The sequence below is a fragment of the Pocillopora damicornis genome, chromosome 9 (genome assembly GCF_964200805.1).
Source record: "Pocillopora damicornis chromosome 9, jaPocDami1.2, whole genome shotgun sequence".
NCBI lineage: Eukaryota > Metazoa > Cnidaria > Anthozoa > Scleractinia > Pocilloporidae > Pocillopora > Pocillopora damicornis.
Window position 1 is genome coordinate 7,919,122 of NC_142678.1, and position 10,988 is coordinate 7,930,109.

General features: G+C 37.9%; 2 protein-coding genes across 2 annotated transcripts; one reads left to right on the forward strand and one right to left on the reverse strand.

Moving 5' to 3' along the window:
- Nucleotides 1-1,235: 1,235 nt before the first annotated feature.
- Nucleotides 1,236-3,508, forward strand: LOC113669625 (uncharacterized). The gene is made up of 5 exons (XM_027185694.2): nt 1,236-1,463; nt 1,878-1,949; nt 2,154-2,299; nt 2,447-2,624; nt 2,757-3,508. The coding sequence occupies exons 1-5, from the start codon at nt 1,291-1,293 to the stop codon at nt 3,229-3,231; spliced, it is 1,044 nt and encodes a 347-aa protein (XP_027041495.2). The 5' UTR covers nt 1,236-1,290; the 3' UTR covers nt 3,232-3,508.
- Nucleotides 3,509-5,089: 1,581 nt separating this feature from the next.
- Nucleotides 5,090-10,984, reverse strand: LOC113669613 (protein LSM12). The gene is made up of 4 exons (XM_027185684.2): nt 10,630-10,984; nt 8,792-9,032; nt 7,158-7,281; nt 5,090-6,386 (listed from the first exon to the last, which is right to left on the reverse strand). Exons 1-4 carry the CDS (start codon nt 10,784-10,786, stop codon nt 6,345-6,347), a joined length of 564 nt encoding a protein of 187 aa, XP_027041485.1. The 5' UTR covers nt 10,787-10,984; the 3' UTR covers nt 5,090-6,344.
- Nucleotides 10,985-10,988: the final 4 nt, after the last annotated feature.

Sequence of the window (10,988 nt, forward strand, 5' to 3'; positions counted from 1 at the left end):
CACGTGAATAGAGTTGATAGTTCGAGCTTCTTTCTCATTAGGGACCATAAGCAGTCACGATGGCAACGCCGAGGAAGACGTCGATTAAAAAACGAATTCACATTTTGGTATGATTTTCGCAAATGGCTGCATGTGTCTACCATCTCTTACGGCGCCACATTTCAATTCAGCATAGCGTATGTCAGCAGCGTTGAGTTTCAAATGAAAATTAAAGTAATTTGCCGTCGCGCTCTCCGTTCACAGACGACGCAAATTTTGGTGATTTCACGTTGTTATTATGCAGAGAATGGCTAAGAAATATACAAAGTTTTAAACGCACGTGCTTAGCCATTATTCTGCCAATCAGATATTTTGTTGCCTCGTCCTTGTTGCCTCGTCCCTATTAGCTCTGTGCTCCTTAAGTTGTCTTTTCCCCCGATTATCCTCATTGCTATTTTTTTGTAGCCTTTCTAAAAGATATGAGTTTTCCCTGTGCAGTCACCTCATACGGTTTAATCGTAGTTTAAAGTAGGTTTTTTGAAAATAAATCTTCTATAAAATGGCACGGCTGAGGAAATATGAAATCCTTTTGAAAAGTTTTAGTTTGGGAGATATACTGGTAGAAACGTATAACACATGGTCGTTCAATGGTAGCGATTTTTCTGCTGTATTTTTTTTTTTTCGAAAGGCGACTTGGCTCCTACACGAGCTGACCTACGGTGGCCTCGCTCAAATGGGACCTTCTTCTCTTGGGGAACGGCGCACGGGTTCATTTTCCGAGCAACGGCTAGTAATCGAGTCTTCAAGGAAGTTTTAGAAGAAGATTTTACACCGAGGCCATCATGTAATGTTTTGTCATCCAACACTATCTGCAATTCAAGAAAACTATAAACTTGTCACAGCACACGAAGAATATGTATTCTATGGTCAAAAGGGCAGTTTTGAGGCATGAATTTACCAGTTCCCTTTCCGGAAGCATCGGAATCGCATTAAAAAGCCGCAAATGATCTCAGCGTACTTGTAATTGGGCATTTTATAACGCCAACCCAGTCAACCTTTTCGCGCGGAGGGGAAAGCCGTTTGTTAGTTCATGATTTGTCAATCAAAGTAATTTTCAATGCACGACTTAATCAATCTCGACAATTCATGATCAAACCACACACGAAGATATGTATTTCACGAAAGGTTTAAATGTCCAAAACACTTTTGCGCGCGCGACATCATCGCAATTAATTGTGACGCCACAAAATGCTAATGATCTCTTGAGATTCTTCAAGTTCAACTTCGTTCGCGTTTTTGAACAGCTTCGAGATGATTTCGAGGAGACAAAGTATTGTGCTTATCATGATTGTTTTGTTCTCTTATACTCAAGCCGAGCTTGAATGTCCGTCGCAATGTCACTGTACAGTTGACTTCTCCGTCGTGATTTGCCGAGGAATGGAAATATTCCCCGTGTTCAGCTTTGCATCAAAAGTCAAAATTCTGTAAGTTACACTATCAACATTCCTGGACACGACTTTTTCAAACTTTAGTTGGTATTTAGATGATCTAAAAGTGTTCACTCGTAAGTAGTGTTTTTAAGGACGGTTTAATGACGGAAACAGGAAATTAAAATAGTAACTGAATTATTCTTGCAAAGAACAGAAATCGCGTACGCTTGATGAAATTTGAGTCAACCTTTCAAAATCGTTTTTAAAATGGGAAGGGGAAGAACTGATGATACAAGGTGGGTCCCAACAAAACAAAAACCAACATTTCAAAATTACAACTCGACCTTGAAACTTTGGACCAAGAAGAGCCGCCTAGTTGAGTGTCCATTGCTAAATTCCCATTTATTTTCCCATTTAGTTACAATCACTCTTTTACTTTATTTGTTGTCTGTTTTATTGTTTCTGCAGGGATTTGACTCATGGAAAAATCAAACACATCCACATTAAAGACGTGAAGGCCTACTCACACTTGAAAAAATTGTAAGTGGAGACAAACCTTAAAGATTTCTTAGCGTAGAGACAACTCGAAAGCGCCGAGGTTTTAACATGACTGTCTAATTTAAGGAGTCTTTAATTCTGGCCGATCGTCTTATGGCGAATTATCTTCTGAGAGAAAAATCACATTAAAAGGCTCAATCTTGTTTTTGTTTTTATTTCTCCTTTTTCTTATTTTTTTATCCCGAGGTTTATCAATCACAATCCTCTGGACTGCAACCACGTGACTATCCACATGCTAAAAGACTTGAGAGAAACCGCTGGATTGGAATCATTTGACGGCCACGAAATTGAATGTCCACGAGAACCCTCAGTAATAAATAATAGACCCTTTGGTAAGTTAAACCCATACCTTTTCGCTATATATGCGCCTTAATTATGAAAAATTTTTTAATAACAATGTAATTTTTACATCAAACACGCGCCCCTTATGAATAACAAAATCTTACCCATGAAATCACGATGCAGAGCTTTTTTTACAGACAACAATTATCATGGGCATCGTCATAATCTCAGACCGTCAGGAGGCGCACCTCTAATTTACTTTGTTCATGGAAGTTTTGCTCAATTGGTTGGTGGGATCGTAATGATGTTTCTGGGCATGCTCACTGTGGCTGTTGTTTGCTGTGTCTTGGTGCGCTACCGGCGCAAATTGTCTCGGTGAGTGTCCACATTCTTTAGTGTCTTACAATGTACAAGACGAAGCTGATACTTTGTAAGTTCCTCGTACTCAGCTGCCTAGTTCTAAATAATGTTAAGCGCCCCCATTCACTCTTGTCTCCATGCTTCCAGAAAATATGAGCACCAAAACTTGGCTGATGTAGATCCCCTCAGCAAAATGGAGAGAGGAACTGGATATAAATCTAACACGACTGGAAAGAGGGGAAAGAAACAGCAAAGAGGCCCCCAAGGATATCCTGAAAACGTGAAATCTGATGACCCGCTTTTGAAGGGAGATGATGGTTTGAACAGGGCTGTAGAGAAAAAGGGAAGCAATGAGAAAGGAACTGGAGACGAGTCAGACACTGCTGAACACATGTTAGAAGCAGGCCTGAGGAAACAGCGAAGAAGTTCCCAAGGATATCCTAAAAATGTGAAGTCTGATGACTCACTTTTGGCAGAGGAGGAAGATTATCTGAAGAAGAACATGAAGAAGCAGAGGAGCGCGTCCCGAGGGTATGCTCTGGGGAATCAATCCAGTGACGAGGATAGTGCTATGCTGGAGATCGACATAAATTATAATTTGCTTTACTGGAGAACAATGTGATGGATGAGTTATATATTTTTGATGGAAACACTGTGAAATGTTATTCTCCACCGATTCTTTTTTTCTCTTTACACTTACAAAGCCAAGAAGTACTTATTTTCTCAATGATTTTAAAGTTAAATCCCTAAAGTTTTCCTCCGTATTACAGTTTGAGTTTCATTGAGGTCTTATACTTTCAAGAGAGACATTTTCACATTTTGTTTTAAATTGAAAAATTATAATTCTCTAAAGAAAAAACCATGAAATTTACGAATTAAAGAATTTTCATCACTGATAATTTAATTCCCTACATATGGCCTGTTCAGGATATCATCAGGGAGGAGGTTCCCAGGAAAATCCTGAAAATGGGTCATCTGGTCACTCCCTTTTGACGAAAGATGATAGTTTCAACAGGAAGGTAGAGAAACAGAGCATGGAGAAAGGACTGGAAATGAATCACACGACTGAGTAAGAGTGAGAGGATGGTTTAAAAATAACAGCGAAAAGGTTACCAGGGATATGTTAAACAAGTGAAATTTTATGAAGCACTTGCGACGAAGACGATTGAGGAAGGAAATGAAGAAACAGAGAAGCATGTGTCAGAGACATTCTTTTGGGGGTTGTATCCTCGTGTACCGGTACACAAAAGAAGGAAACATTAACGAACTGCGTCATAACTCCATGTATGGTTATGAAAACAATAGGAATTCCCTCGTGTACCGGTACACCTGGACAGCCCCCTTTTTGGGGCTGAGACGAGTGACGTGAATGCTCTATGGTGGAGATCGACTCGGATCATCAAAATCTCTTTTTTAACACCCTTTCTTAATTTCCTCGACTTATTAACAAAACCTTGTTTGTAATGCCTATATTTAATAACTATTCATTGAAGAGGAGGTGACTAATGGTGGATGTTTACTGAACCGAGAAGCGGCGAGGTAAATTCCACTGCCAGCCACCGACATGTACTTAATACAGTTTCGACTGTAAACTTCAACCACGACTCCTTTCTTCCAAGCGAAATACTAAATGGAAAGGTGTACGCAATACAAAGCCTTACTCCAACTCTTCTACTAGCGCCAGTTTTTTTGGACGAAGAAACCTTTTCCTTAAGTAGGTGTTTTTGAGAGGTGGACAAAGGCTGATCGAGCTGATGTCTGGGTAAAACACATGCACTGGATACATGATTTAAGGGTCTCGTTGCGCCGTGGTTAACCGCCAGTCTTCAAATGGCTTCAAATTTAGTCGTACACCGTAAAAAAGGGAAATTTTCCAGTCAACCATCGAAAGGGTTATTCAGTATTAACCGACAACTGGTCTCAAGATGTTTCAGATTAACCTCGTACCTAGTGAGAAATGTAGGATCTCTTTCACCGCTTGGCCGTGGAAGGTCTGGGTAAGAGACCTACCCATTTTAAGCAAATGAAGATCATCGCAGCATATACTCAACTTAAGCAGTTGAGAAATAAGGCCTGAAAAAAATTCAGGCCTGAACGGGAATCGAACCCATGACCTCTGCGATACCGGTATCGCAGAGGTCATGGGTTCGATTCCCGTTCAGGCCTGAATTTTTTTCAGGCCTTATTTCTCAACTGCTTAAGTTGAGTATATACTGCGATGATCTTCATTTGCTTAAAATGTATTTTCCGCAGTACAAATATATGACTTTCATGTATTCTTATCACAGACCTACCCGTTGTTAGACTACTTAACAAACAGATTCCAAGTTGCCGTGCGTCTGCTCAGTAATAGATCACAGATGACGTCAAAATGTGGTAAGAACAAAAGAGTGGCACAAGAGGCGCATTATATAAAATGAGGTAGATAACTGGTGAGAGGTTGATATAAGTAGTAAGAGGTAGCCACCACAAAAACAAAATTTCCACAATTTTTTTTTTATTTACAGACACAACTCATTCAGTCATTCAATCATCTAGAATCTATGACACAAATGATGCCCTTTTCCAAGTTTGTGGTCTGAAATCAAATCTTTCATGCTGGAAAATGTGAAAACTCTGATTAAGGAAACAATCTAATTAGGTCCCTATCACTGAATTGGAATAGCAATTTGCGAATGTTTTAAGAAAGTTTGGTATAAAAACAAGCTAGTATTCCTACCACTGGATTTACAAAATGTTTTGCACTGGAACAGCAAATCAGCTAAGTAGAATGTACAGAACAGTTTGTCACACCCCAACATCAGTATTCATATTCTCCATACTGTTCTGTATACATTTCCTAAGGTGCTGACAAGGAGAATTTGTCCAAAAAACTAGAGCTTCTTTCATTCGTGATCATTTCCTTTACTCTAGTGACCTAAATGTGTGCCTCAGGGGGGATATATTTAGCGAGATATTAGATGCAAGTCACTCTTACAGGCTAAAAGATTAAGCTACAAAGAAATGAAAATTTACTTGCTTGGTAGATGCAGAAAGAAGATATAGGGAAAGGTGCCTTGAATATAAGTAACTCAACCACACCTTGACAATGACCTCAAAAAGCAACACCAGGGAGGCTACTCTTGATAACACTGTCAAGAAGTAAAATACTATATACAGCAAGGGCCTCTTCATATGAGTCCAGTGCCCAGATGGCCAGCAGGTAACTCCCCCCCCCCCCCCCGGAAAAAAAGAGAATAAAGAAGTATAAATGTGCAGCATGTTTTACATGTGAGCAATGGAGACTTCACTGAAGGAACCTTGCATCTCCAGAAACAGGCAAAACAATAGAGAGGATATCACACTTTATTGCTGTGGCAAGGTGTGGGACACTGAACCAGCCTAAGCCAGGCTCATATGAAGAGGCCCCAAGACTATGGGAAAGAAAAAATTTATGGTGCATTTGGTGTAGCTGTTACTCCCGTCCACAAGAGCACACCAGGTGACCGTGGACATCAGCAAGAGCTGGTTTCCTTACTGGGCTCTGTATGGAGGGAATCATCCCACACTTTTGCTAATGCTTTTCCCTACATGTGCAATGCCCTCTTCATTTGGGTTCTGTCTGCATACGTGCCAATTAGCCAGCTACCAGAAACAAGCAACCTTGGCATTGGGACTGTGGAGGAAGCTCTTCATCCCTTCCTCATTTGAAAACCTTTTTTAATTATTTTTGAGCAGCTTTGTGATTTACTTTTGTTATCCAGGCTGGTTGCTTTCTTCTTCATTATGCTTTCTGACCTAAATGGAAGGAACAGACAGTTGAAAGCTCCTTAAAAAAATATACAACACAAGTAGTACAACCTTACAATGGCCTTGAGTCTGTGGCTCAGTGTTAGAGCAATGCAGTGTGGAATCTAGAGATGTGGGGTGTTATTATGATTCCACAATTATGCCATTTTATCATATTAGGGCACTGGAATACACAAAATATGCCACAGTATAACACTGTAGAACAGGGAAAAAATACAGAACAGATTCTAGTCCATTGTAGGCAACCCCCTGGCAGTTCACATTATTTCCCAAGCAGTCTACTAGTACCCTTTTATACTCCTGAGTGGACAGAGGCACTGTGGGATTAAGTGTCTTGCCCAAGAATGCATCACATGGACCTGGATGGGACTTGAACCCAGACCTTTACTAGGCAAGATGTTACATCAACTCAACCCTCAAAATTCAAACCAATTCAAACAGAATCAATATGATTAGATGCAAACAGGCCAAATAACCATGTTTAGTGTAAGAAAGCTAAAAAACAACGTAACAACAGCAAACAAGCGCAAAAAAAGGTTTTTGGTGCAATAAAGCTGAAAAGAGTGTAGTTTAGCAGCAAAAAAAAAAAAAATGTTGTTTTGAGTGAGATACAGCTAGAATCAACATGATTAGCTGCAAACAGGCAAAACCTTTTTCCACTGCGAAAAAGCTGAAAAAAGCGCAATTAAGCAACAAAACAGCAAAAAGGTTTCTTTGAGTGAGATGTAAGTGGTCTCAATTCTCATTGTGAATACTTACAATCTTGATAATGTGTTCGCGAGATTTTTCATTTCCGTGACAATCACTCTCCTGGTAAGGTGGATCAATTGTTACTTCATTCATGACCACAATACTTTTCCCATTCCACTTGACTTCATTAATTCTATGGAATGAATGTATCCATTCTTAGTATAGCAAAAAAAATTTTTTATTTTTTTTTTATTTTTTACAACATGATACTTATATTAACTACATTAGGGTTCCTTTCATGGGATTCTCTACGTATATTGTGTCACACTACTTACTTACAGTACTCTTAAGATACAATTAATATTTATTAATATTTATGCTACTTACATTGTTCTACTTACACTACGTACAATGTGATAATGCACACATATTCAGAAGCACATCACTTAAGAAAGAAACTTATTCTCTTCTCTTTTTCCAAAAAACAATAAAAAGAAGTATAGCCAACATTGTGGATATCAGAAATTACAACCTTCCTACTGTTTTTTGCGCAACTCAATTGGCTACTTTACACCACAGGGTACAAAATCACCTAACAGTTATCATGCAATCATCCCTGTTTACAATAATATTTTTCCTGAGATTATTGCCATCAATAAGAAGAAAAAAAGAGAAGAAAAAGCCATCTGAAGAGTTTCACTTTTTTGTGTTTAGTACTTTACATGGATGAAAAATATATGATTGATAGCAATAAACTTGGTAGTGGCATAAAAAAGCTGATCTTAAATGCTGCTTTGGAAAGAACAAAACACTCACCAAAATTTGCAGTCAGTGCACCATACAAAAATTAATGGAATGGTTATGAAATAATCAAACCCCTCCTGGCTTGCTGATATGTCTATTGATAATGTCCTTAGCTCAGAAATTTTCCTCAAAATTTTACATTTGCCCTTAAAGCTTTGCTCCTCAGCCAAACATTCAGTCTGGGACAATATCTCAACATTATCAGCCGACATACCAGCCGCCTGATTCATTTACTTAGTATTGTCTCTCCACAAGATCACACCTTGTGTTGCAAAATAATAAACTGATTAAAATGAAGCAGTCATAACTGTTTGTTCTAAAATACTAGTTCTGATGTAATTCCATGTCCCCCTCCTAATCGAATAATGGATCAAAATGTGATAAATTAAAAGGTGATTCAAAATAGAGACAAGGATGTCACTGATATTCTTCTGCAACTTATTGACTTAAAAAATGGAATATTCTTTCTTTATTTAATTAAAATAAAACTAAATTGAATTTATGCTCATTTTTATGGATATACATTGTCAAGCAGAAAGTCCAAATTAAAAAAAAAAACTTTGTTAGGATAAAACTGTAATTTCATCAAGCCTAAAAGTTGTGTATCTTACTCTCAAAATTGGTATTTAAATCATGTCTGACATATTACATGGCTTTGTGTCATTTTGTCTCCGACATCACTCAACCATGCCACTTGTCCAAAATAATAATTTTGCAATGAACCTCTAACAACTCTCCAAACAATTTTTTTTACAAAAATATTTGGAGGAAGTGAAAAGCTTATTGTAATCAATCAATTCAGCCTTTTTAGAGAGTATATAACTTGAAAAATTTGCCCAGGAAACCAACCTTAATTTTCCCACACACATACACACAACCTGGAACTTTGTGAAACTTACGTTTTGTTTATGGTGTCGAACAGCTTTTGGGCTCCTGGTGTTACATTGATGCCTATTTTCTCTACTGCTCGTCGTTTCTGCTCAAGAGCTAATGCAATCTTTTTATCAATTTTGTCATGTTCTACACATGGCAGAGAAGGAGGTGGTTTGTTGGATACTTCTGAAACGTTCAGCGTCTTCATGCGAGCCAAGTTCAACATCCTTATATCTGTAACATTTTTCTTGGGGTTCTTGGAAGATTCTACACAGCTTGTTAAGGTTAAATGATAATATCGTATCCTCTAGCAACAATGAATCAATCGGTGTAGATCATAGAGAGTCACTTTTACATATAAATGGATAATTTACAGTTAAAACCTTGGTTTGTACATGCATACACAATAATAGACCCCACTTGGCTTTTGTGAATATCATCACAATATCAATACAATATCAATCAGATAAGAGATGAGAATAAAGAAAAATAACAATTTGGAGACAATTAGTTGATTCAATACTAAATTCTCTGAACTAACATTATAAGAATTCTATGGTTGGCAGTACGGAGAATTACAAATGTGATCTGGGAGTTGAAGGGTTAAGTATTGTACAACAAAAACCAAAGTAATCATATAGCCAATCATAGCAAAGGTCAAAATCACAAACAGCTAATGACAATGCAAATAAAAACAAACAAACAAACAAACTGTTAAAAGCAGGGGAAACATGGGTGTCCAAGTCACCATTGGTCTCAGTTTTAGATCTTATTGGATGAGACGATAGCGCAAGTTCTCTGAACCAATCACATATCAAAGTGCAATCCTGCATTTCTTTTGTCAGTCACTTAAAAACATTTCTCTGAAATGGATTAAGCTTAGTAGTGTTTATAGCACAAAGGCTAGTGCTGCCGGCCAAATCAGTAAAGAAATAAATTCACACAAAACATTACAAGGTTAAGAACTCCACTTGGTGGGAGGCAAACCACTAAGTTTTTTCACATTGACCTTAACCTCTCCTAGTGGGCAGACATGATGACTTCCCCTTGTTTCAGTCTTTGCAAGGTACAGAAGGGGTTGATGATGAAAAAAATAAATACATTTTTCCAGATATTGGAATTCTCTAAGGAAACCATTTACTCGTTTCATTTGTTCAATTGCCGTAAAAATCAGCTCAATTTTAAGTCAGCCACACACACAAAAAAAATTTCAAGCTAAATAGTCAACACCATTGACATCCTCTTAGGAAGAAGCCATCTAACAGCAAAGAATCAAAAGAGCCTTATAAACTTAACTTTACTCAAAACAGCGACATACCTCAGACAAAATGCGAGAAGAAAATATCTTGCATGGGATAAGCCCATTCAAAGAATGAAACGGGAGCGTTTCTTGCCCTCCTCGCTTCCTGTTTGGGTTCCTCGCTTGATTAAAATCCGTGGAAGAAGAAATCACTATACATTGAACGTTAAATGTCCTTACCGAGTAGGATAATCATCGATGACCGCTGTTATTTGGAAACGATAAAAAATTCTGATGTGTTTAATTAATGACACTTTTAAATTAGAACTTCATCGAAAAATATTTTACACTTCCTACATCGAAAGAAGACATTTATAAAATCTGTAACGGTTTGCAAAACAAATTCACAGCATTAATTTACCACATGTAAAAACAACACAGATACTACCAAAAATATAAAAATCCCTAAAATTGAAGATCCTGTTTTAGTAAATTCAACATTTCGATTATGGTGTAAAAATCGCAGCTCACGATCCTTTGGCGAATTCTTCGCACCACGAGACTCTGCTACCGGCAACGCGTTGCCTCAAAAAAAAAAACGAGCGATCGAAGCAAAAAGGATACTAATAACTAAAAGCTTGGCTCCGTAATCGAAAGCCACAACTTCTCCTTCAATTTTTTCATCAAAGCAAGTGGTACAAACCACTTTCGTTCCCGGTGGAATTTCTTTGCTGTCTTTTGCGTCGCCAGTCGCCATGTTTCCACCGGTACTTCCACTCATGCGTACACGAGTTCTTAATCCTGCCTTACTAGTTTTGGGAGAGTTTGTAGTTTGATCGTTTGTCAAGCAGTATATAAACTACTGAACTCATTCAATTGGCTTTAAGTTACCAATAAAGGTATAAATAGCATTTTTACTCTTGACAGTTGCGATAATTTTTTAAAACAATCGTCTTTTCCACTCAAGAATTTGATCCTTACGT

Bases quoted from the DNA above. Each gene is read 5' to 3' on its own strand.
- LOC113669613 (XM_027185684.2), bottom strand. From the start codon at position 10,786: ATGAGTGGAAGTACCGGTGGAAACATGGCGACTGGCGACGCAAAAGAC. The intron at 7,282-8,791 runs GTAAGTTTCACA...TTCATTCCATAG, and splicing joins TTCGACACCATAAACAAAAC to AATTAATGAAGTCAAGTGGA. The intron at 6,387-7,157 runs GTAAGTATTCAC...CCTTCCATTTAG, and splicing joins GCGAACACATTATCAAGATT to GTCAGAAAGCATAATGAAGA.
- LOC113669625 (XM_027185694.2), top strand. From the start codon at position 1,291: ATGATTTCGAGGAGACAAAGTATTGTGCTTATCATGATTGTTTTGTTC. The intron at 1,950-2,153 runs GTAAGTGGAGAC...TTTTATCCCGAG, and splicing joins TACTCACACTTGAAAAAATT to GTTTATCAATCACAATCCTC. The intron at 2,300-2,446 runs GTAAGTTAAACC...CTTTTTTTACAG, and splicing joins AATAAATAATAGACCCTTTG to ACAACAATTATCATGGGCAT.